The sequence below is a fragment of the Temnothorax curvispinosus genome, unplaced genomic scaffold, assembly GCF_003070985.1.
Source record: "Temnothorax curvispinosus isolate PA1 unplaced genomic scaffold, ASM307098v1 QBEX01005133.1, whole genome shotgun sequence".
NCBI lineage: Eukaryota > Metazoa > Arthropoda > Insecta > Hymenoptera > Formicidae > Temnothorax > Temnothorax curvispinosus.
This window is the reverse complement of record NW_020214913.1, coordinates 553,148-580,994: the sequence shown is the minus strand read 5'-3', so window position 1 is coordinate 580,994 and position 27,847 is coordinate 553,148. Positions and strand designations below refer to the sequence as shown.

Genomic DNA, 27,847 nt, shown 5'->3' with positions numbered 1-27,847 from the left:
ATTTTTCACGGCATGAAGATCAGCGTACCTGAAGCATTTTGAATAAATACGTGACTCGTGTGCCAATTTCGTAGGATTTTCCCGTCATCACGCGAGTCAAAGGAAGATGCAGGAAGTAATTTGTTCGCGTCTGGATGCGAGAGCGACGCGTTAAATTTCCACTAATCAACGCGAGGAGAACAGCGGGGAGCAGCCACTGCTTCCACATCGTTGCTTTCAGTCGATCTACCCTAAAAGCTTGACCCGTCCCGAGTCTCTCCCCCTCCTCCCCCCCGAGGCGTCGCGAGGATTCGCCGAGAGATGTGTGCGAGTTACGTCCGACGCTGAGCGACGCGTCGCGTCACGACGCGCCGCGGCGCTTTTTCCCATCCCACCGGAAACTCTCTCTCTCACTATGGAACTCGTATCGTCGAGCGGACGGGCGAGTGGATTGAACGCGGAGCCGTTGCCGGAACCCAGGGATGAGAGGCGTAGAAGCGGCGAATCGAGGCAGGTAGGGTGAACGATCTTCTACCCTACCCCGCGAGAGACGAATTCGGAGGAGAAAAGCGACGGACGCGAGCGACGAAGACGAGACGAAAGGAGGAGGAGAAGGAGGAGGGTAGCACGTTCTCTCGCCGGGAAAGGGGTGAAGAGACCGCCGAGTCCCGGGACTCCGCGAGAGAGAGGCTTGTGGAATAGACAGAGCCAAACAAAACAGAGCGCCAAGGATCGGCTAGCGGAGACAGAGAGCGTGAGAGAGCGAGAGACACGAAAGTGGGGAAGAGCGAGGAACGTTGGGTGACGAACGGGAGATGTGTGGGCGCCGACCGGGAGACGCGGAAGGAGAAGGCAAAGAGCGGGTCGCCCGAGGCTCCCGCGGGAGCGAGACGAGAAGCTGGAATCCGTGATGGAACGAGGTGAGACATATGAAACGGACGTGAACTTTGAGCGGCGCGCGAGAGAGGTGTATCCGCTGCTGGTGGTGGAAACGAGCCGTCCTGGTGGCGATAGTGCCGGTGGTGGTGCCGGTGTCGACGGTGGTGGTGGTGCTGGTGGAGGAGAAAACGATGTAGAGGGGGTCGAAGGCGGCGGCTCCAGACTCGAGACCCAGGTCGATATCAGCCTCGAGCAAACCAGACATCTACCGACCATTCGCAAAACATTCACCTCAAGTGTCCCCGGCGGAGCCCTTCTCCGTTGTTCGCTGCAATGCGGGCCCTCCTACGACCAAGGGAGTGTGTAGCCACCCTTCGACCCCTTCTCTTCGCGCCTCGCCTCGGTCAGCAGCGGCGACCGTGGCGGCGGAGCGAGTCGGAAATCATATTAACGACACTGCGGTTTTCGATCCACGAGATCGGCAACCGCCGATCGGCGATCCCCGGAGGAACCACGGCTAGCGTTTTAGCGCGGCGAGCCGTGAAAATGTTTCCACGTTGTCCGTCTACTCTTAGTATTTCACGATAAACGCGCGAGCGCCGAGCGACAAATCGAATTGCTTCGCGCCAAATTTCGACCGTTCAACGACTCGGAAATCGCTGCATCGCGAAGCTGAGTTACGTCAAGCACGTAAATCGAAGGATTGAACGTAACAACAATGCTCTAATTCATTTCTCCGAGAACTCGGCAAAATGATCTGCATTTAAATTTTCTCCGTTTCAAGATTAAATTTCACAAGCGTTTAAGAAAACGAACCCAGAGTGCTGCTGCATCAATGAATTCTCAAATTGGAAACGTTACCGATGAATGCAACAAATAAATAGCAAGCGCTTATTGCGATATTTCGTAGTGAAACTCTTCTCGTGCAACATCGTCTTCTACAGCTTAACATACAGATGCAAAACATGGAGGGTTTATCACAAACAAAGCGCCATCAATCGTTCGTCGAGCAATGACCCTCGATATCTCGAGGGTAATCTCAACGGTAACGGATACACGACGGTCATGACGAGCGATATCCTTCGAATCGTCGCAAGTCGCGCTGTCGGGATTTTCTTTCGAGCGAAACTGGCCGCGGCGTTTTACATCGCGTGAGCAACGAGCCGCGCGCGGTCTTATTCACCGCGGTCGCATTAACGTTCATAAACTTTGAACGTACCCGATGCCATATTTCAACTTAATGAGCGCAATAAATTTATACGTCGCGGTAGACTGGCAGGGAGACAGGGAGATTGAACGAGCGGGAGGGAGGCTGCAGAGGGAGACGAGAAGTGCGGAGGGAGAGAAAGAGTGCGGGGGGACGCGAAGGCGGAGAAAGAGAGAAATCCGGAGCTGCGGCGAACGAAACGGAAAGAAGAGAGGAAAGAGGCAGTATGAGAGAGAAAAAGAGAGAGAAAGAGAAAGGGAGAATATACACAAGCGACCGATACCCCGTTTTTATTAATAGAAATTCAATTTGAGCGAAGCAAGCCCGGCAATTCTGAGGAAATCGAATTATCCCAGTATTATCGGGAGCGCACGATATCCACGCGCTGCTTGTACTGTATATATACGATCACGAGTTTTGCACATCAAACCACAAATCTGCAACGAACGCGCGGGAGATCGCGATGTCTCGCGAATAATCGAAAACAATGGCAAATTGCATCTCGCGCGATTATACGCCGCGGACAGAAACTCCTCCGTTTTCAAAATTTAACGCACTCGTTACCATGTGTATAATTGAAAAAACAGTCTCTACCAAACTCGTTATTTACAAAACGCGATCGGTCACAATTTGGTAAATCCCAAAAGTAAAATATAGAAGGCTGAACGGTTATCGAATTACTTACGACGTTCTTAGATCACGTTTCGCGAGTTCTGCCTATTTTCTATCGACGACCGAAAAAGCCGGGGATAAAAAATGAAGTCGATAAAACGAGAAGCAAAACGACAAGTTCCGAACGGCTCTTTGGTGCATTACGTTGCGTGTCGAAGTTTCTCCGGACGATCACAGTTCGACAATCTCGCCCTTCCTCTCGGTCTCGGACCGTTTGGCAATTACAAAGGGGGACTCCGAAATATTCCATCCCCTCGCTACCCACGATCTTGGATTCCCTTCTTTTTCTCGGCGAAACTTTTGAGGTTTGCCGGAATACGAACCGAGACATCGCGCAAGATTACTTTCTTTGTAAGAGCGAAGTTTGTTTCCCTGCCGATGGGCCCGAGCCGATTACAAAAGAGCATCTTTCAAGGGTACGCTCTTTGACGGCACTCTTTCACCTTATCCGCGAAATTCATACTTTGTACATTGCTCGAATAATCACTCTTTTGTACCGTGAAAATCGGTATATTTGCAAGCGCGTCGGAGAAATCGCGAAAGGAACTATAATTGAAAACATGAGAAATTACCATAGCCATCAAAAATATAAATCAATACACGTTTGTATAATTTCGTACGGTTTATGAAGCACGTCGTAAATAAAACTCGTCGTAAACAAATTTATGTCGTGAGATATTGTCGTTATTTTTCCTATCGTAGCACCAAGACTTGCACGAGCCGATAAATATGTAACGATTAATTTAATATGTGCATTTCTATTTAAAAAAAAAAAGGGAATTAAATTTGCCATAAAATGTTTTAACATTTTTGGTGATTGTTGAATATGATTAACCAAGTAAAAACATTATAGAAGTAATGGAAAAACGACACTAAAAAGTATATTATAATTAATGCAAAGGATTAAAAGCGTATTCTCGCGAAAGCTGCTAGCGAGAAGTTGAGTAGCGGTCCCGAGAAAAATGTTTTCATTGAGATTTTTCCTAGACGGAGGTAACTGCCGTTTAATTGTGAATCAAAAATGCAGGCCGGAGGAAACGGGACGGAAGCAGAGAGAAACGCGATGGAAAGAGAAGATGCAAATTCATTAAGGCAAATTACTTTACGCACGGGCTTAAGCGAGACGGGCTTGGTGTAATAAAAGGGTACTCGCTTACCCTTTGTTAACGTCACGGCGCAACTCGTATGCGAGCTTAAGCGCTCGTCTAATACATTCGTCGAGACACACCCGAGTCATCCTGCCGTTCCTCTGAAAGCGATAATGGATAGCAACAACTCCATAAACTAACGCCTCGAAACGCAGACGGGTACCGGATAGACTTACGACAAATGAGAACTTTATGCTGGCTTCTGAATGTCGAAATATCATTGCGCCGGCGCGATAAGAAACGTAATTTGTTTCGTGTTAATTATGACACTCGTAAAATCGTATCGTTACACGATCACCCTCTTCTCACAGTCGCTACCTATTTAATCGGTATCAGATCAAACATAATAGGCAGCAAGTGCATCTAGGAAAAAATTGGCAAAAAGAGTGATATTACTCCAACGATATCGCGATCAGAATTTGCTGTTCTAAAAAGAGTTTTTTACGTGCTGAACCCAACGCGGAGTTCATGGACGCGACGCTCCGTTTATGCGATAACATTTCGAGGATACACTGCCGCGGGAAACCGGAGGAATCGTTCCCCACATCGGTGATTTCTCGCGCCGTTGTATGCGCAACAATAGGCGGAAACGTCGGCAGTTACAAAAGGAGCATCGGGAGAAAAGGCAGAAAGACGGGAACCCGGCTGGCCGGTAGCGCGGGGGCGATAAAGAATCGAGCCAAATCAAAGGTCCGTAGAGAGACGTTAAGGCTGCTGTCTCCGGCAGATGGTATAGACCGTGAGAGATCGCCTCGATAGTTACGGTGCCTGATTAATGCAGGTGGAGATACTCATGGACACGCGTGCGTGCACGCGAGCGCGCGCGTGTGTGTGCGCTGCTTGTAAATGCGCCAAGAGCGAGTCGTTTGAGAAAGACGTTGTATCAAAGTTCGTATCGCGAAGTCGATCCATTATCGCGGCGTGTTCTGATATTACCCGGCCTGCGTCAGGTCCATATTAAAACGCGTCAGGTCCGCTTGCCGTAATATTTTGCCAGTAACGGTACACGGTGTAAGACGTCAAAAATATAATTATTTATCGCGCTGTGTCATTAGCTCAAAAAGATAGGTTCAATTTATAGATTACTTCGAAAAGAGGAAGGTAAATCAATATATACGTTGATAAAATAAAGATCGTACTTGTACTTTTCGTGAATATAATTTTTATTCGCGCTCCCACTACCTATTGTATGAGCAGGCGTGATATCGTTCCGATTATCCAATCTGACGCATTGAGACCTCAGCGAAAAAAGCGTGGGAGAGCCGTGACGGAACCGTGAGCGATGTTGCTCGATTACCATAATAATCTCGTGTCGCCGTGTTCGCCGTGTGTCGCGATTCGAGAGGCCGACTGCCGTGAACGAAAGCGATGCACTTCGAGATGCAGCGCGAAGTGCCCGAGCAACCAAGCCGATTTCACTCGACAATCCACGTACTTCTCCTCCAGACTCTCTTCCCCTCTTTATCCGAGACGGACGAGCACTCGAGTGCTATTGTCCAGGTGAGTTTGCATTGTGAATGCCACGATACTATCTATACTCGCCGGGGAATGTCAGAAGATAGTCCGCTTTGCTCGCGCGAAGCATCGTGGAAATGCGTCTAAGATATCTCGATACGATCGCGCCGTAGTGGCTGTTATTTTAAGTCTTTCAGTGCCATTGAGACGTTACGCGCCGAAGAGTTAAAAATTTTATTAAGAGAGTTGAACATTTATATTTTACTTTCCACTTCATTGAGTATGACGTTGTGATACAGTGATACAATGATTAAATCTTTCAATGCCATTTTTTAATTTTTTTAATACTAAAAAAATGACATTGAAAAATTCAACATTTAAAAAATATTAAAAAATGGTATTAAAAGATTTACACGTATTTATCAAAGTAAGCTTATGTCTAGCGATTTTCGAACTGGAATATAAATAACAGTGACTATTGGCTAAATTATTGATTTCACATTTCCGAAGAATCTATATATGATTCGTATAGGGATGAAAGCGACGAGAGATGTCAGCGGTAATTATAAGCTATCGTCGATAAACCCGATATGATTCGTATCGTATTCATGTTACGGCGTTAGAGATATGCAAATGATTATTAATTATTAGCGTGTTGATCGTTGTGTCGTCGACACGGCGGACCGGATCGGTATACCTATGTCCGGAGTCTCTCCTCAGATCGGTGAAACACGATAAACTTTAATTAGGGAACGTATTAACGCACCGATGGTGCACTGGGTATACGATGGCGAGCAACAGCGGCTGAGTGAGTGGTTAGCAAGCAGGTGCACGGATAATTATACGTTTTCCTCGTATATCGTCGCATGCTACCGGAATAATTAAGCAAAACTGATGAGCGTCCTCTCTCTCTCCTCCTTCCTCCTTCTTCTCTCCCTCTCTCTTTCTCTCTTCGTCCCCCGTTACCTACCGGCGCGACGTGTCCAATACTTTCCTAAATTTTTAATTTATGCGCTGAAGCCCGGCACGAAATTAGCCTTATTATACCCTTTATCTCCCTCCCGAAAAACCGGTACGCAAAAATTAATCTTGCGGAATCGAAGACGCGACTACAATCGACCGATCGCCGTGAAATGATTTCGATAATCATCGGTCGAACATCGGCACGCGTTACGGAGTTTTAGAGATCGCATCATAAACGCAAAATGCAGAGCACCCTTTTTCGAAGCGGACGCACACATTTCGCTTCATGGGTGAACAACGGTTACGTGCCCAGAGCGCGATATTTCTTAATAAGCCGCGATCGTTGGCACGCACGATCGCGATATTTCTTCGGGATCGTTGGCGCGGGCCGAGATACGTGCCGCCGCGCTCTCGCGAATGCACCATAAATATCTAAATAGCGGAAGTAAGAAAAATTACGTATTTACGGCAGCCGTGCCGGCAGAAATAGCGCCGGGACGCTCGATTGTGTTTTGTTCGCGGCGATGTTTCGTGAGAGGTACGATTTTCCGGGACTGCTCCACGGACGTGATTCATCGTCGTTTCTATGAACTCGAAACGAAAGAGAGAGAGGAGAGAGAGAGAGAGAGAGAGAGAGAACTTTCAGTAGAATCGAGAGAACACTAGATTGTCGGGAAATGATAGCGCTTAATAAGATACCGTTGTTAACATGCACCACAGAGAAATCTCTAGTACTTTACACTTTACAACTACACGCTGCTGTTAAATAACAAACAAGGATAATAAAAACATGCTTCATTATTAATACAAAATCAATTTTAAATGTTCTTTGACATTTTAGCCGCGTAGGACTTTTTTTGTCACACAATCGCGATATTTCTTCATTTTAATTAAAATATTACCGAACAATATTTGCCGATTACGATAATTAATATAAGCCACACTGATTGTAGAACATAATAAGTTCTACGTATTTTAAATAGCGTTGTGTCTATTAAATTATTAAATGATTCGAAATTGTTAAATATAACGGAAATGAGATTTCTTTCTTAGATACCCATCGAGCCACGCGCTTTGATTACGGTAACGCTTAATCGAGGTTTTCGTTCAGTCACGAGAAATAATTTCTTCCTACTCGTCACGAGAAAGAATTACACTTCCTAATCGATTCGGGGAGAAGGTGAGATCGGCACGGCGCGATACATTCTCGGCGAGACGCCTCGCCGTCGTCTGCACGCACAATAGCGATATTTTATCCCCGGTAAGTCACGAGACTCGCGAGGCTGCATGTACACGGAGAACGCGGACCAATTACGAACGCACGATAAATAAATAAACGGTGCCTAACTGCCGTCGGCGATTAAGCGTGATTATGCTCATGCTCGTGACGCGCAGCTATAACAGGTTGTACTGTGAACTTTCGCCGTCGCGACGCGTCAAAATAACTCTCTCTCGACGGTACAAATGTAAAAGGATAAAACATAATGAACGTCCCGAATAAGCGCGACACCGCCTGCATATACTTGGCCTGCAACAGCTCGTCGGTGTATATCACGCTTACATGCGACGAGACTGTATTGACTTGTTTGCTGCAACGCTAACTCGGGAGATCTCTCTTCGGTGCTGCGTGATTATGGTAAGAGCGTCATCGCATGTTGATTACGCTCATGAAACGAGAACGTAATCGGAACGCGAAAAGGAGATATTTTAATCACTCGACTCTATCATGCAAAAGGAATCTCAGAAGAGATTTATGTATATGCATCAGAACTGCAACGCGTAATTTTAGCTAAATTAAGCAAATGTGTATCACAGCTTTAGTCTAACAATTCTTAATAGCGGGATCTCTTTATTATATGCCTGCTTGATTTTTTAATCGCCTAGACAAAGGTAAACTTACTTCGCAATAATCATTTCCAAGTAACCAAGATAATGCGATTTATTGCGGAAATTGCTCATATTAGCTCGAGGAGCCTGATAAAAGCTCAACATTTTTTTGTCAAACACATTATTACGTTCTTCCTTTTGCGTAGTGGAATACGAATATATTCGTATTACGCAATACAAAATGTCAACAATTTAATAATAAAATAATGGAATTTGATTAAAATAGCGTTGATTTCTCTTGGAAATATTATAAATCCATATTTACCTTGGGGTCGAAGTTGAAAACCTGTTCGGGTCTGAGCGGGCACTCGAGGCCGCATTTGCAGGTTCCCACTGTCGTCAGATATTCCTTCAGTTGGTCCAGCGAACCCAGCGCCGTACTGCTTGGACTGAAATAGAGAAATGAACAGAATTATTCTCTAACTCTCGCCGCGGCTTAACAACGTGCAAACAAACTATGACGCGTACGCGACGTGAATTACGCAATGTTTGCCGAGCTTAGCGAACGTGTCTTGGTCATTCCTTTTTCTATGCTGCACTAACAACTGCTTTTCCATTATTATCAACAGTATATATTGTCCGTGTAAATAACGCACCAACCTGCAACCGCGTAATTTATGAAATACACGCGATTGCTTAGGGGTTTCTCTTTCGTGACAACTTGACAATTTTAGATAAATGATGCCTTATGACCCATTACAGCGTTGATGTCGATTTATATTAGTTGCAAAAAATTCAAAGTTGCAAAATCAGGAAGGATATGTATACAGAGCGTGAAATTGAAGGGTTCGAAACAGCGTAAAGCTGTAATCTACGAGATTTTACAAACTTCAGATTTTAAGCAGACCTTACAAATTATAGATTTATTCCACTCTCGCTCCGAGCTCTTCAATCGGAAATCCAATGCACTACGATAATTTTACATTTCAATTTAAAGCGTAAATTGCGAGCGTCCGACCGTTGCCGGTGGAATAAATTACAGGTTAAACACTACTTAATTGAGGCAGATGCTCGCCAGACATCTGCAAAAATTACCGGGAAGTTCGAAACGCATCAGAGATGCTGTACTACGATATACGTACTTATTAAATTCCGCAAAAAATACAATGCAAGAAAAATTGCAAAATTTTACTTCATATTTTGTTTTAAAAAATTTCTAATTGCACATTCTCTACGCATTTAAAAAAGCTTGAGTGATTTTAGTAAAGTTCTCAGTTAATCTTTTCCTTTCCTTATTACGCATCAAATAAATCGGCGTGAAAAAATTGAGCGTGTCCAACATGGTTAACCACTTCCAAATTCTACCTACCTCCCTAGTAACCGCAAACTATCCAATTGAAAGTACATTAAGCGGGAAGTTTACGGGAAAGATATTCGAAAGTACTGCAAAGGCAAAAAAGATATTCGAGGATGCTGGTCGCGTAATCGGCTTCGTGATGAAAAGCGATCAAGTCTGAGAGCATTTCGGGGGAGAAACACGAGGTGGGCGTATTATAATTTGGTCGGCCGCCCTCCGTAAGGGAGGGGGGGAGGACGAGATGAAGCGGAAGGGGATGCTTTATTAGCTAAAGATACTGCTTGTCTGCCGGCTATCCCGAACGCCTGGAACGAACCAAACAAGTAAGCCGGGATTCTCGCCGGTGGTTCATGCTAACCGACAAGGTGAAACGAGACAGGGGTCGTCGCCTGTATATTGATTACCTGATGGAGAGACAGAGAGAGAGGAGACTTTGTTTCGAGGTACTTTGCAGCTTCCTAAACTAATAACCGCGGGCGGCTCGTCCCCGGCATTATAACCCCGCGGGAAAAGGCGAGAGCCTCCCTTTCGTCTTGCGGGAATGCTCGCGGCAATTATTTCTCATGACAACAAGACGGATTCGTAAACCCACCCTGGCGCTAATTTGTGTTGAATTCGATTTGTTCACGGAGAAACGTACTCCTCCTGTCTCCGTCTGTCACCTTATCTAGGCATAGCAAGAGTTTGCAAATTACAAAAAATCATCAGATTTATTGTCTCTATCCGTCTTAAGTAAAATTTTTTCAACATAAATATTGCCCTTCGAATAGCAAATAGCTTATTAAAACTTGAACTTTCGGACAAAGAAAAGAAAATAATAAAATTAGCAACTAATAGTTCGTTAGGTAATAGTCATTTTTAGAAATTCAACAACTATGCAATTCGTGCTGCGAGAATGCTTTTTCACTTAGGGACATAGAATAAAGCTAGCAGATAAACAGAGTACTTTGATAATAGCATGGTTTCCTTCATGAAACCCGCTTTCAAAGGCGCCACTTAAGTACAATTATCGCAACCACATAAAGCGCGCAATCCGGAACTAAATTCGCGACTACCAAAGGAATGAACTTCAACGAATCGAGGACAGATTTGGGGAGGCCGCTTGGTTAACCGGGATCCTCCATCCTGTATATAAATAATTCGGTAACGCCTTGGCAAAAGCCATTTTCCGTAGACGGAGCCCTGCCGCTGCGGAACGGCGACCGAATCTGAATGTACAGTTGCGCAATACCATAAATAAGGGCAGGGTGACTTCCTCCCGCTTCCACCGCTCGCGCGAAGTGCGTTGGAACGTGTTGCCGGTAACGGAAAAGAGAGACACCGAGTTACGCCGGATGAATTATGTTCACCGACATGGCTGGCTATAAGCCGCTTGTCCCTGTAAAGTACGTGGCCACCACCGCCGCCGTTGCCGTCCGCGAAACCGATGTCAGCTTTTCCTCCTCCTCCACTACCCTTTCGTGCATCCCTTTTTCCGGTCCTTTCCACCGCGAAATCGTGTAATTATTCTTGTTTTCGAGGACGGCCAGCACCTGGTGCGACGACTCTATTCGGAAACACGATAAGTCCGTCGCGGGAGATGCGTTAGAGGGCTGCTCTTTCTCCCAATTGTCTCTCGTAGCCGGGCACACGAAAGCCCGCGACGAAAATTATATAATAAAGCACACACTCGGATTATTTGAATTTACGGCACGCTCGAGGATAACGACCCGTCCTCTGTTATGGAAATATTACGGGGATACGAGAGGGGCGCGTGGATAGATGGTAGAACGAAAGTAATACCTGACAATTTAATTGAGTTAATTAACAAGCTGTTCCCGTCCGTTTCGGACCATTGCTCATTCTGCCAACGGGAAGCGGTGTTGCGGCGACGCGCGTTGCGAGGGAGGTAAATCAGCCCCCCGGATAAGTAGACTCGTTTACGAGGACGCGGCAATTGCCACCGGCTAAATAGGCCGCGTTATACCTGAAATATTATCGGCGGGGGCTAAGATCGCGTCCGAAGACAAATGCACGATTACGAGGGTAACTTTTCGGACTGTCAATTTTAAAGTAAATTGACGACTTCACTGAACAAAATTAATTTCCTGACTAGGAAGAAACATCTCTGACGTACAATTTGCGATTTTGATCTCGAAATTTTTTACTGCTAATTGAAAGTTTCACCCAATCCGATTATAACGTTGAGAAATATTAATGTTACATAAATAATAATTGGCGTTTGGATAGGCAAACTTCGTTTAAACGAATATCGATCCGCTTAAACAAATTGCAAAAGTAGCCATAACTCTCGTTATCTCGGTCTTACATAATTCCAACAGTTTGCTCGGTCGCTAAAAATAATTACCGTTATTTAATGATTGCATTAATATAATAGTTAATGTTTCCTTCGTTGCATCTTTGCATGTCACAGACAATGTTGTATTTGCAATTGACTGCATAACTACAACGGTCAGGTTCCCACAACCCTAGACACCGCGACCACACTTCTCGAAGCTGAAAATGATGTTGGCGTCTGGACTGTACTTATCTACGATCTATGATCGCTCGCTTACCTTTCGTGTGAGCTTTACAATCGCTCGCGGTAACCTGCACGCACACTCGATTGTGTCCACCCGTTAGATACGCGTAGCCACATGCTAATTTCGACGGCGATCGTGGGAATAGCACAAACGTAATCTTCTATTTGTCACGTTTCGCGTCTGTCCTCTCTACATTGTAGATAAACGGCAAATCAGATTCTCCGGAAATTACAATCGTCCTATTCATAAGTAGAAATATATTCTGCAAATACATATAAAAATTGTGTTATGATAAATGAAACCGTTATCGCTGCTGTTCGTAGCGTAAATTAATAGAAACCCTCAAATACTCGATATGTAACGCTTCGCATTTGTAAAACAAACTTACGGCTACACCGTCTCGCGTTAATCTCGTGTAATCGCGTCACGTACAAACATTCGATATCGCAAACATTAATTATTATCGAGATTTTAACGCGCTTCATGGACCACGTTTGCGTCATTAAATGCGCAAGAGGACATCGCGCCGGTGAGAGTGAGAGAGTAGCAGGAAATATGAAAGTGAGAAAGAGGTAAATAGAGAGAGCGAGCGTGTTGAAAATGCTGCAGCGACTCGATGCAATTATAATTCACGTTAACAATGCAGTTATGTTCCGCGCAATTCAATCCGCCGTGCAGCTATTATCGGCGAGCTCGCAGTTACCGCAATTGCGTATCGCTCGCGCGCGCGGCGGCGGCGGATAAGCGTGACGCCGTAATAGGAAATTCGTGAAACGCCCAAAATTGTTAATCCGCCGTGCGCTTTAAACGAAGGTCACTGCAGTAAATCGTTCAAGTCGGCCTCCCGGTAACAATAACCGCCGCATCGCCGCGCGATAGAGAGTGACTGAAACGCCAATTGGAATTGGCTCGTAATTCGCGCCCGTTCCGGCGGATGGCTCGGCCCGATAATTACCGATCGGGGATAAATTTATGACAGCAATAATTTACGCGGAAACTGCGGCCGACTGGCTCGATAAAGAGCGATTAACTATAAAATGAAACTGCCGCCATCGGACGCGCCGCGCGGCATTTCGTCCGGCGTTACCTCGTTGCCGGGGTTGAGCGCGAGTGCGTGCATGCGTACACGCATCATCGAATATGCAATCAAAATTTAAACCGTCCCGATAAGCTTCGCGTGGCAGCGCGCAGCGCAGCGGCGCGGCGCTCTCCGACTCGTCGCGATAACGACATGACAGCGCACGGAAAAATTACGTCATTTGGCTCGAATATCTAAATATTTTGCCGGCGGCGTGTTAGCGTGTTTTATGTTATATCACATCGATCTCGATACTAGGAATCGTTGCGTAATGTAGGAATTTAATATCCCTTCATCGCACTAGAAACGTTTCCACGCCGCAGCCAAGCGGAGTGGTCATTCGTGATAATCGCATCGGGAGAAGCAACTGCGAATTATCGCGTGAATAATGAACCGCGTTACACAGGGCACGCGATGTATCGTAATGCGCGGTGAAAGCACAACGTTAATATTAAATGGCAAAAAGTCGAAGCGAGAGAGACGATTTAAATTAATTCGACCGTCGATTTTCATCATACGTACTTACAACACGTTAAAGTGAATAATTGCATTCCGAGTCGCTTTATCGATGGTTTTGTGAGGCAATTAATCGGCGTACTCGCCGTTTTCCACCGAATCATGCGACTACGCTATCAAAATCAATAACCGATCCGTAACGCGATTCGTGCCGCGCTACCCGCTGGCATTTTGCGCTATACCTACGCTATACGCTGTCGCGAAATCAATATTCAATTCGCAGGATCGTCGTTCGAGCGGTGTTCTGCGTCACCGAAATCGATAATCGATTCGCAACATCACTCGCGCAAGCATTTTGCTTCTCACCGAAATCGCAAATGCAGATCGCGACAATGTTACAAAGCCCGATCGATCGCGACGTTCATTAAATTCCGCCGAAACGCGATACACCACGACACGTATGGCGCCCTACGGCCTAAATAATTACAGGATATTAACCGACATGCCTTAATAACGTTAGGGTAATGCATCGATTCAAACGTTTTCCATTCGGATTCCAGTCGCACATGAAAATCTTCGATTAAAAAATATATTATATAAAATTATTGTCTAAACAAAGAAGATTTTTCGCGTTGCGCGATAATGCCATTTCCGAAGAAAAAAATGTACAAAATTTTATTATTTTTTTTAAATGTTCAATAAATAAAGAATTGTTCATGCAGCATAAAAAGAAATAAAACATTTTGACGAATGTACATAGATAACTTACGTTTCATAAGAATTAACATCAGAGCTCATCAAGATTGCATTACGTCAGTGTGATCTCTTCGCATCATTAGATTAGTCATCTATGTTATGACCGAGTTATGACTGTGTTGTTATATCTGTTCGCGTATCCTCGAACTGTTTATCAATGATCTATTTGCGTCGGTGTGTCTTACGCTTCGAAAACCGATCTCTATCCGCGGGCGAAGCAGCGAACGATATTATCGAAAAGAATGTACGCGGGCCTTCGGTACATAGCTGGGGGAGTGAATAATTTTCAACCACGAAAAGTGAAACGTTAACGGCGTCCGATCACGAATCGCTCGTTTCCTCCGGGTGTTTTGCACTTTTCTGCATGCGAGTGAACCGGACGAGGCAGAACCCGTGAGTGACGGAGGGGGAGGGGGAGCAGCGGAGGACGAGGAGGGTCGAAAGTCGAGGTCGAGGAGGAGAGAAGGAGGGAAGTGTTTCACGAGATCGAGCGCAGATTGCAGTCATTTGCCGACATAAATTGTACGATCGGGATAATCGTTCCGCGCGCGCAGAAACGAAAGCGGTCGCGGGCGCGTCGGAATCGCCGCGAATCAACCGAAATTCCGTGGCGTTCCGGAGCGAGCGAACGAACCAAACCCTTCCGAGCGGCGCGAATTATTGCTTTCACTGAGTTGTAACACACGAACGAGCACTTTCCGCTACGGGGAGTGCGTGTACCTCCAACGGCGTTCGCGGCCTGGTCGACGCAAGATGATTGTCCGAAACCGCTATTTGTTCAAACGAATGACCACGCGTTCTATCGCCTTTCGCGGTAACGAGTTTGTCTTGTGTATATGTACGTGGCTGCGTACTCGTATGTCGTAGACGCCCAGTCTACAACTTGTAATATTTTATTTAAACAATGAACACACATGTGTGAGGGGTCGGTCACTTACGGTACTTAGCTACTCACGGAAGAATATTATATCAGGTAATCGATAAAAGCAACTTCCTCAGTTGGGTGAACGTAATCGATATTCAACAGTGATCGATCGACAAATTCTAAGTGGAAAAAGTAGTTTGTGTCTTTCTCTACCCAGTAATAACGTCTGTGCGGACGTTATTGTGCAGAAATCGTGTACGTGCTGAGATATCAGTTGCGTGTAACGACTGGAAAAAAAAACCGTATGGTTCTCTTGATAGTACGCTCGGCATAATAGCATTTGCGAAGTTTAGTCGGTGTATACGTGGTAATAGCTAAGCACATGGTAACATACACACCAGCAGATAAGGTTATCGCGACAACGCGGCAAATTTCGACGACAAAACGACTTTTACGGCCATTATCGCGGACGTACCGCACACTAAATAAATTCGCGTAGTCATACGCGTTCGTTAGTACAGCCACTGAACCTATAGAAAATTATCACGATATTTATCTTTCACGTTACAAAACGCAACAGACGATTTACGGAAAGCCTTCGGAGCAACTGGAGCACGAGTGAAATTTTGAGTCAAAGTTCCGGAAATGTATCTTCTTTTTTTACTTGTCTGATTTATCCAATACGTTATTTCGGTCTAACGTTATTTCACAAATAAAATAAGTTCGTTGACGAGTAACCTAAATAAATATTTAAAACTTATTCCGTTTATCGCTCCTTAAATAAATCCATTCAATTAACCGAGAACGTCCGATCGCGCATCGAAAATGTAATTTTATAAGTGGTCAACGCGGCGCCGTTGGAGCGCGAACGAGGACATAGACATACGAACAATCGATCGCGCAACCCAATCGAGTATATCCGCAAATTGCAACTCGTCGACATTTCAACTCCGACTCCAACTGACCGCGCTTGCGACGCTACGTGTGACATTTCGCGACGGTTTATAGATTCTTTCAGCTTTGTGTTTGTCTTTCCATACTAGGTGTCACCGCCGATTCCACGATTCCAATAAGTTAGAATGCACGTCGGTAATTTTAGCGCGTCCACGGCGAAATGTTTTTTTAGCTATAGTCACACGTCGTCGGACGGTCCCCATCGCGGAACTACGAGGTTCCACCTCTCGCGGCTCATTTCCGTCCCGGTGTCTGACCTTCATTCCGCAGACATACGGGCTAAGTTATCGCGGCGGAGGTGCGCGCCGTAAAATTGTCCTCTCATTGCGGCCAACTTATTTATCGCGTACGCCGGGAGAGGCGCGTTTTGTCCCACGGAAGTTATTTAAGACACCCGGCCGGGAACGCCGATAGGGATTCGCCGCGCCGCACGCGCGCTCCGTTATTTATTCACGACTAAATGGAATTTCCCTACTTTCTCAAAGCTCATTCCTCAAATAAAAAGAGATCTCTCCGCCCGCGCCCGCGACCAATAAACAAGGCTTACCGCCAACTTTACGAGCGTGGTCCCAGGTGGTCCCCCGGCGCACCGGTCTCTAAGATCCGAGGGGTTCCGTTGTTCCAAAGGAGCTTATCAATCGCCTGAAACGCAAACCACCGTGGCTCGCCGACAAACGAACGACCGCGCAACTATACGCCGGAATCGCCTCTAACTGACACGCGCGGAGGAGAGCGCGAATATCCCGAGCGAAATATCGCGTTCGGTTCGCGAAATTATATCACGCTGTTCTGCGTTAGGGAGTAACGACCGAAATTATATCACCACTACTGTCTCGTTGTTCGTGCTCCTGCCTTTATGTGTACCCACGGGCAAATTAACTGTTGACAAATCGACTCGTTGTATACGTCGAGTGTATGCCGCAGCGCGTCAAAATATGCTCATACGCATCAGAGTGCGCCGCAACAAGATACGGGGCATCCAAATACAAACGCTGTATTGCGACGTAATTTAGCTCATTCCGCTCTTTGTGTTGCGCAAATAACGCATTATTCACCGTAAGATACACACGGATTGCCTTTGTGTATCATTTGTTTCCAAGATAAATTGTTTCCCGGAATAATTTGTTTCTCTTAAACCTGCTCTTCGTATACTTCGCCGTTACTTTGTAGAACCTGTCAATTGTTCTCATGCCGAAAGACGGGGGGCACAAAGGGAGAGAGAATAATTACAAAGACCTGAACGTAGCATTACATCGGTTAATTAGCCAGCGACCGCTGATTTCTCGAAAGTGTGCAAATTAGGCCCTTCTCGTGTATGTTACATGACGGATAAGAATCTGTAATTAAAACGTGCGTGTAAAGGGATTGTGAAGACTGAAGAAACGCAAAGAAATATCTAATTATTTTTGGCTGTTGGCCGTAAGGAACATAAGGGAAGCCATAACGACAACAGCATTCGCAATTAAATTTAATTGCGAAATATCTCTCACATGTAAAAATATAGCTGCGATGTAAAAATCAATCCTAAAAATGACCAAATTATGCGAATATATTACTTTTATGAAGAGAAAAATATTGCTACGTTACTTACAATTGTATATTACTATACTTAGTCCTGCACCTACGATAATCGACACATCAATCGTCAACGAACCTGAACGGAACAACGAGAGCAAAGTAGATAATCGCGAGGCATCACACTTCACTAATTTCACATAACAACCGACGAGCTTTTGTCTGTAAAACGCCGCTCTCCGGGGATGCTTTAGCGGTGCAGCATCATTAAACACGTGAGAAAATGAGCGTGCTGACGAACGCGAACGAGCGAATATAATTATAACCGAGATAAAGGAGTGCGTTCTCTCCGCTTCGTAATCATACTCATAAAAATAATTCCGTGCATCAAATCGTTATTTCCTACTATAGATTTATACGCATTTATATTAAAAACAAACAGACCGCTATCTGAAAAAAACTTTACCGCGTTTAAATTTTTAATAATGAATACGTATTGTATAAATGCAGCATTAAAATAAATATTATAAAATTAAAGTAAACCAAAAAAATATAATTACAAAAATTTTCCTTCTTCGTTATCAATTTTACATGCTGCAAGTTGAATAATCTACCTCTCAAAGTTATAATTCAGCAAATAAACGAAAATCATCGCGCCGGCTCCGGCAAGGACGCACCGAAATCATCTCGCAAATTACTTCCCAAAGCTGGCAACGGAGCTGAAGTGGCACGAAATCGTGTACCATCGCACTTCGCTAATTTCACGTAATGATCAGCGAGCTTATTCGCGAAGCGGTTGCCCTCTCGAGACGCTTCGCCAGCGCAACGTGATTTACGTCTGTAGTCGAGAGGGATGGATGGCGGCTTATAGGGGTTACGAAAAGCGGGGGTATAATTATTATCGAAGGTAGCAGGTAGTAGCAGCAATAGCAGCGACTGTGCCAGCAGAAGCAGCAATAGCAAGCAGCAGCAACAGCAGCAGCAGCAGCAGCATATGGCGAATGCGAGGAATCGACGTACGGTCTTCTCCAATTTCCCCTCCCTCTTCCCCAGTTCCGAGCCGGAGGATCACCATCTGTACGTCCCGGCAAATCCCATGACTCCGCGTATTATTAGCTTACATTATTGATTTATTATTTAGCGCTAGGCAGCCGCGCAAGCGCCCGCTAAATCGGGGTTAACCGCTCATTTGCCGACGGTGCATTATGGTTTCTGGCGTTATGACGCCGTAATGAAGCAATACGGAGGAAAGAGATGAAGACCCTCCGGACTTTTTATCGCCGTCCTACTTTCCTCGGACCTTGCCTCCATTGTCCTCGATTGTGACGCCGACGCTCGACGTCTATAAAACTCGAAATTAGGTATCGCAAAACACGTGGGTGGGATATCTAATAACCTGTAAACCATGCTGAATGTCATAAGATTAAAATTGATATTTAGTCTTCATAAATAAAGCGGAGAACATAATCAATTTATCTCATTTTAAAATGTATCCATGCATATACAATTCAATTTTGCATTTGAGTTCAACTATTGAATAAAAACAGTTCTCCATTGTAAATTTGATCTTTTCAATGCGAGATGCATATGCGATAGAGTCATGAATAGTATTAATCATTGATAATTCAGCATTTTAGTAATGGAACAGTAACAGAATGTTATTGCAGCTGCTGTAATTACTCGCGCGGTGTTACATATATATTCGTTTCAGTGCGAGCTCGAAAATCTCGTCGAGCGACGCGTTTCAACGATACATCGCGATCCTACGAAGACCACACGCGACACGCGCGTGCGAACAAAAATAATTCTAATTACTACGTGGGCGAGATACGTTAATGAAACGTTCCGGTAGGTAATTTCAGCGCGGGGCGACGCCGTCTATTCCTCGCGAAGCTACGCATCTCGATTGTCGTTGTCCGCGACCACATTTCGATTAACGGCAAAATGACGCACCGGCAAATTGTTGCTCGCGGTGCCCGATAACGTACTCGCCGGTAAATTAAACACCGTGATAAACCGCGGGTAGCGCCTTTATGCATACATACACATGTACACTCGTGCGCCACGTGCACGTGTACAGATACGCGTTTGCACAGATACGCGCAATCGCGAGCACGCAAACATCAAATGGAAACCCGTTCCGGAGTGAGCCGCTTATCGGAATCGGCCGTATCATAACTAGCACCGGCGTAACATAAAATGAATTTTCCATTAAATGCCGACTGTGATTCACGATCTACATGCGTCACGCAGTCGGCTTGACCCATATAATAAAATCCGGATAATATCCAGGACCGAGTATCTTATGCGAAACATCGCAGGTATTATATCCAAAGTCCATGAAATATTGCTAATAAAAAAGGATAAATATTGAAGGATAAAAATACGTACTGTCAGACAGAGGAAATTAAATAGAGATAGCAAATATTAACGTTTCCACGTAGCGTAACGTCGCGACTATCTATATTTTTTTCCAAACTACTCCTTATCGCACTTCTGAAGGATTTCACGATATATTGCGACGTGAGACATCCATTATATGAGATGTATAACTACGAGTCACACTAAACTGTGTGTCTAAGACTAATCGTGATTATGAATCGACAGCGAGACGCGAGTCGGCGCGAATGTGCGACCGAGATGATCAGTAAGAAAGGGATAAATTGCACGGTAGCTGTTGTCGATATATCTTCCATACCGCACCACTCTAATTAATTCACGAGCGCGCGATTAGCAGACGCAACATTTCTCGAATACGATGCGCCGACTATCTGTTATACTCCGTTATTTACGCTGCCGGCATAAAGCGCGGCATTTTGCATATTTTAGCGAGCGTTACTACTATACTGGCCCGCTCTCGTGATTATAACGCCCGTATTACACCTCGACCGTACATTCCTCGGGACCAATTATCAGTGCGATGTTTGGCCGCGCTTTCGCCAAGTTCTTTTTTTATCAGTCGGGCGCGTATCTCTGCCTCTCAAATGCGGTATAAGTTTTACGTTTATGCTTCGCGATGCATAACAATACACCGCGACGCCAAGTTTTTCCCCGCCTTTTCCTTGGTTATTAATTTCCGCGACGCGTGACCGAGCGTATATTGCTTCAATTATAAATTCGTTCCGAAGGTAGGAAACGCGTCACAAGTCACCGACGCAATTTTCCCCAAATAAATATGCGACGAGGAACAATGACGCTCGCACGAACGGCGCATAATGACAATTTGTCAAGCGTGAGTCTCTTAAAAATCGCACAAAGTGGCAGTCGGGCCGGCCTTGAATACCCGACAATTACATGTCTACTCCGCAAATAAGCGGAGACGATGCGTGACATCACGCTGCATGTGTTACCACGTTTACACACGAGACTGCCGTCGCAGATTTATGTGCTCCGGATTACAGGCATCGATCCGATGCACCTGCGCGATTGGAGCACCCGTCCACGTAATGAAAAACTATGTGAACTAATTTGCATAATCAAAAAATTATCGAAATTTAACGTGTCGCATAGCGATGGAGCGTTTTTTTTTTTTTTTTATTACATTCCTGCATGTTTTCACACTTCACGTATGGTATAATAATATAATTATGTAAAATGTGTAAAATGTTTTTTCTCACTACAGATTGTATTATCTCGTCTAATTATAAATTTCATGTAAATTAAAAAGAACTATTAATACCGCACACGAGATTACGAGGGAAAAAGCGGTTCTTGATATTTCTACGAGCACCGAAGATACAGACCTTAGACAACTCGTGAGTGATTACTCGAGTCGTCGGTATTACGTAACGGAAAGATACACGGCGAGAGGTGGAATAATGGCAAACTATAATCGTTTTGTTTCTCTACGCGGCGGAGGACGCGTAGGTCCAATCTGCGATTGCGTAAGAATATTGAAATTAAGTATTTAAAGGTAATGATCGAGAAATTACGAGGATATCATGGCAAGACTTACGATCACGGCGGGCGGGACTAATTGTTAGCGAGTTAACGATGATCGATGATAACGGGTCGTGCTCCCTTATCGAGCAGCCGTGTTGCACGTAACAGGCGCTTGCATGCAACGCCAAGCCGCTTCTGCATCGTTACACGTTTGCAAATTTCGAGAAGGCTCGCATGTGCGAACTATTATGCGTGAGAGATTGCTTTTTCAGTCTCACGAGGCACAACGGGGCAATCTTGAAGGTAATCGCGCGCCGGATAGGGGAATATTTTGTTTAACAAGCGCGATATTATCTGCGAGGAATAAAACTCACTTTAGACGATCTGTAGTCGCGAGCAGATCCCCCAGACGTTTCAATACCGCACGTAAACAAATGCATGTTCGTCCCCGGTGCGTATGCCTGTGCGTTTTTCAAAATAAAAGATTCACGAAGAGCAGTGGAGTTTAAAGATGCGAGCAGCGATTTGCAGAACCACCGCGTTTTAAAAATAAAGATGGATCAAAATAGCTCAGAACGTAATAATACGGTGAGGAACACGCTTCATGGGTTGCCATAGATTCTCCTGTTATGTAGCGCACTGACGTGCGTAGAAGGATAATACCCCGAGCGAGCACTCGACAACGTTTGCTCCGCAAGCATCCGTAGCGATAAAGCGCTTTAACGAGTGCGTCGAGTGCCTCGTAAGTTCTTTTTTCCCGGCGCGGATCATTAATTAACTCCGGCGAATGAAAAACAGCCTCTCTCGCCCATCCAGCTGTACCCGGCAATAATAAAGCGGGGCAATTAGCCACTTTTAATAACATCGTTTCACCGGACGACTTGTTTGTACTTTCCACCCTCCCTCCCTCCCACCCTCTTTCTCTTTTTTTGCACCGCTTTTTTGACATCCATGCATCGTAATGATTCCGCGCGCACGTGTTACGTACGGCGGTAGATCCACGGGTAAGCGCATTTTAATTGACCTAAATTTCGCGAGACTCGTGCGGTAGCGAAACAAATGGAAGCGAGAGAAAAAGAGAGGGAGAGGCTCTCCCGCGGGAATATCGTGGCGATTTTTATACCGGCGCGCTTAATTGCATATCCAAGTGCGATAACGAGAAATTTTATTTTCGAACTTTTAACGCGTCGCTACTCAGCTCTGTGATTCTTTGTATTAATGTAATTACCGAATACCTGCGTTGCTTTTCACATTGTTTGCATTACCCAAGCGTATATTTTCCAAGTTAACAATAATAATACGCCAAGTTAACTCACAATGTGAATTAAAAAACGCGAATTACATCTCATATGTATCATAAATATTGTAACTTCTTATAATTCCTTGCAACAGATCAACATAAAGACAATCCTAATAAAAAGATATGAGAATAATTGCAGTAAAATCATTTTCGTTTTTTGTTAATTTCTTTAGAAAATTGGAGAATCGAATATTTTTGCTTCAAACATCTTGCGTCGTTAAACTCGTCTTAATTCTCCTGTCGTAATCTAGAACGCTACTTGTAATTACAAACAAGAATTATAAAAAAATTTTGCGTGACCGAGCGAGGAAGCACGAGGCAATCTAAAAGGCCGCAAGAAAGGGTAATCGAACGTGCCTCGTGTCTCAATCCGCCGGCCGGCAATTACATCAGCGCGTTATCAGGAGGCCACGTCTTCGGCTTCCTTTTTCGCACGGTGCGATAGCCGTGCGCCGAAAGCGTTGTAAAGTTGTGCCGTGAATCCCGCAGAACAGCCACTCGTAAATATGCACGTCGCTTCATGAATATGCATCGTTCGCGGTGCATATACGCGGGCTGTGCAACGTGCTATGCAGCACGCCTCCGCGATGCCCCCTTAAGACTTCGGTTAAACGCCGGTGAGCGAGTTTCCAGCCGAACGCCAGTTGCACGAAATATGACAACTACCGTTATCGCCATAGCGACGGAAGGGCAAAAACAAAAATCCGGCGAGCTTTCGCTCCTCCACACGGCGAACTTCAGCCCCGAAAATTAATTCGGAAATTCATTCATTATGGTCGCTACCGTATTTGCACATTGTGTACGTCTGTTTTCGTTTTATAAATAAATCTAGGAGAGATTCCGAAATATTAAATCCTGATATACGGCACAGTCCGATATTTGTTTCGTCGTTGGGCGAAACTCCAAACCGCCTTTAGTCAAATCCATTGTGTAATACAACGACGATTGATTGATATGTTAATAGCAGCACGTTTCGTAGAAGTTAATTGAAATTATGTATGTCGAGATACGCGATGCATTAATTATCTACGGCGTATCTGCAAACAGTATGAATTAATCCCTTCCTGTCGACCCATTAACATTCTATAGCGTATTAAGCGTATTAATGCTGGTAATACGATACCGCGGCCACTCGCCCAATAATGAGCACCGTTACACGAAGCATGGATTACCGATGCAACGGCGGTAAATGAATTTTGCAAGAGCTCGGCCGCCCGTCGGCATGTCGTCGCTCCCCGAGCGGACGACACACGCCCGATGGTTTTCTCCCTTTTTTTCACCCGCCGCGCCGCGCAAGGGAAACTTTTTCTTTCCTTTTTATCCTACGTGGCGCAATTTTAAGTGGCACGATTGCATATTTATGCGCCAGCGCGCAGGCGTGAGGAACGAAAGACAAACGGAACAGATTGGTTTCCGCCTTCCGGCAGTGGCACGGGCAATGTCGACGAGGTGGCAGCTGCGAAAGAGGGCCCCCGCGTTTGCCAGAGGAGGCAGGAAACACTCGCACATTCGTTAATAACCCAATTAAAATGGACAGGAAACATACCCCCGGTACCCTGTCGGCTACCGCCGCCACTATCGTCGTTATTATTGCACTGTCACTACGATTATTACATTGCCGTCGCAATTGTGCGACTGTATCAGAGTGATGTAACTCGCGGTCGATCCAGCGTGTTCAAACCGCGGCCCTTTATCGATATCTCGTGCACGCAGCATCGCCCGATGCTTAGCTACTGGGAATTGGTATTAATAGGACGGGCTTTACTGAGTGCCACGTCCAATAAAGTGAAATTTTGATAACAAGATAATTTTGATAACCCGGTTCGAAATTTTTTCTCAATCTTACTGACCGATACGGAATTTTAACCCGGCACGAATATCGCAAATTAACAATTCAAAATCAAATCAACAAAAAAAGTTTACGACGTAAACGCAGAGCAAATGATTTATTTCAGAAGGGAGAAAGCGTTCAAGTTTCCGTTCTTGCTAATTGAAATCCGCGGATCCATCAAGGTTGAGCTCCGTTTATAATATACGAAGCAGCTGGAACCGACCGATCAATTTCCTCTTTAGCGACCACCGCGCAATTACACACGATTACCTTTTTCCCGTGGTATAAACAACAATCGGATCGCGGGTTGCCGTACACACACCGGCGTTCGCTGCTTCTTACCTGCAACAAAGAAGAACGAGGAAACAATTTAATATGGCAATCAATCGTCCGAAACGGGGAGAAAATGGAAGAGGGGGCACGCGGATACAATATTGCATACGTGCTGTGAAACACAAACTTGCACGATCGATCGACTAACATCCGACTAACTCAAGGGAGCGTTTATATTACGAAAATGTTGGAATAATTGATTTCTCGTAGATCTTCTTAATTTATCTATCCAATTACATAATTATAGTATAATATAACCCTGTAATTATTCTCTTTTACACATGCACAAATGTTTTGCATATAAAATTTTATAAAAATATTTTGTAAATAAACTTGTGTAATAACAGTGAAGAAATCGCGCATGAGATTCGCCTTCTCTTTTACGCCACTACGAGTGTTCTCGGTGAAGGCAATAACTTCCGTTATCGACCGATCTACGACCGTGAAATCGGCGCGATCCGAGAAACAAGTCGACGTGGAGAGCAGTTACGGATATCGACGATTCACCTGGATCGCCGGCTGCCGGCGCGAGGGTGGTCGATCAGGTATAGTTTCGAAAAAACAAGGCATAAAACATTAATTACGTAACTTCCGTTCGGCACACTTCGTACCGGGGGATCGGTATCTCTGGCAAGCGCGAGCAAACGCAAACACATGCACCGGCCGCCGCCGCCGCCGCCGGTGCGTAAAGAGCCTGGAGTGAAATAGCGTTCTCTCGCAGTAAACAAAGTTACAAACGGGATCGGAAACTCCTACGCAATTTATGCAACGCCTGGAATGCATTTAATAGAGTATGATTCACTTCATTCGCGGAATTTGTAATCTATCGGATGTTATATACTATATACATATCGAAATAGAGCATTTCTTGACGTTTAAATGAACGGCGGTTCGAGGAAACAAATTGGGAATAGCAAAATTTCGATTTTCAACCTCTCGCGAGTTCTAAAACTCCCAACGTCAAAAGCAGCGAATGATTCAAAGTAAGGTGAAAGATAATAAGATTGTAGCAATTTATTTTCACAAACGCAAACTGTCGGTGTTGCTAAAATTTGGCGAGTCAACTCGTCCTTCGCTTTAACGACCGAGGCGAAATGGTGGGCCCCTGTGCGTTCGAGAAAAGGGAATTTGATAACAGATACGATAACGGGAAAACGCCACAACGAAACAGAAATGCATTCCGCACCGCCGTTCCCCAAGTCAGTCCACACGCGAAACACAAGGTGACACGTTCGGGAATAAATGAGCGCGCCTGTCGAGCCAGGAAGAAGAGATCGGCGGCGACGATAGCCGGCAAATAAAAACACAATATTGGGAAAGAAAAATGTAAAGCAGCGTCATTTAAATGCGTGTAACGAAAGGGACCGTCTGGTGGGAAGTCGTCGAGAGGGGGGAAACAATGAGGGGACCAAGGCGACCGGGGGTCACCGGACACGACGCGATCGCGTGAGATTAGGCTCTTTCAAGTGTGACTCATGCCGGCAAGGGAAAGTAAATGAATGCAACTGCGCCGGTTACTCCCTTTTCTGTCCTACCACTTCTTCGCCTTCTTTTTCTTCGTTCTCCTCTGCCTCGCGCGCGTTCCCGCCACTCTCTCTTTCTCTCTCTTCTTTCCTTTTCGCTACCGGTACCGGTACCGGTAACCCCTCCTGCCATTCCCGCGTCCGGCAATCGCTGTTAACTTATCGGTACACGCACGGATACGACGCGTGGTCAGATCGAATCAGTAAAGTTCGCGTCAGTCACGAGCACTTCTGGTTTAAAGGGATATAACTTGCTATCGAGAAATTAACGTCAATGTCTCGTTTTAGCAGAATTATTCCCGTATATTCATAAGTGTATTCGTAAATAGCAAGTAAACGCCACATTTCCTTCGTAATGCAAAAGTACACGAACATTAGTGTAACAAACCCATTTCGACATTACTTAAAAAAAATAATCTGCCAAATAGGAGTGCAAATCGAATTTCAAATTTATAACTCTGTATTATGTGCCACACTATTTTATTCTTCGTGGGTAATTATTAAGTCTTTTTTATTTCGAGCAGTACCATTCGTTCACGAAACATCAGTATAACCGACAATGTTCATTTCCTGATGATGTGCAATTTCAAAGAGCACGGATAATTTCTGGTCAGTCCACTCGTGCCGCATTAACTGCTTTATTGATGGGTATCGAGCCGTGATGCGCAGCGGAAGGAGAGCCCGAGTCGAGGAACGTACCGACGACTCATTAGAGAAGAACTCTCGGCAAGACAAAGCCGAATCGTCCCCCCTCCACCGTTCTCTCCTTCGATCCGGTCGACTGTCGTACACGAATCAAGGGGTTTATAACTCCGCGGGTCTGCCCGACGTCGAGCGACGATCCGCGCCAGGTAAGACACACTGTCATCATCGTCCACTACCGATGTTCTCTTTTCCTTCCATCCGTTCTGCGTTCTCTCAATGTCCTCTCCCTTTATCTTCAACTCAACGAGAGACGGCCTTCCACGACGTTCATACGAAAATAGCAACGCCTTTGTTCGACGACCGTCCGCTGTCCGTCCGATCTCTTCCTCCTCCGTCCTCCGCGTCACCGCGACGACGACGTCTTGTTCTCCTTGTTCTGGCCTCAACCTTCTCTCCTCTCATTCCCGATCCCCCCGCGGACGCCTAACCGCTGAGACGTGTATCACTGATTCCTCGAAATTGCTGCCACTGATCGTTCTCCTCGGAGACATAGTGGAATCCCGTGTTACCGTTTTTACGAGCGGTCGTCGCGTCGCGGCGGATGCTACGAGTTATTTAAATCGTTTTATTACGCGATGTCTATATATATGTATATGTATATATATATATATATATATATATATATATATATATATATATA

At 45.2% G+C, this 27,847-nt stretch overlaps 1 protein-coding gene across 3 annotated transcripts in view; it reads right to left on the bottom strand.

The window, feature by feature from the left end:
- LOC112454577 overlaps positions 1–27,847 on the bottom strand; it is a 202,034-nt gene that overhangs the window by 61,104 nt on the left and 113,083 nt on the right. For all 3 annotated transcript variants that reach the window (XM_025016056.1, XM_025016057.1, XM_025016054.1), the window contains exon 2: positions 8,456–8,579. In XM_025016056.1, coding sequence (XP_024871824.1) covers positions 8,456–8,579 — 124 coding nt within the window. The remainder of the gene's footprint in view (positions 1–8,455; positions 8,580–27,847) is intronic.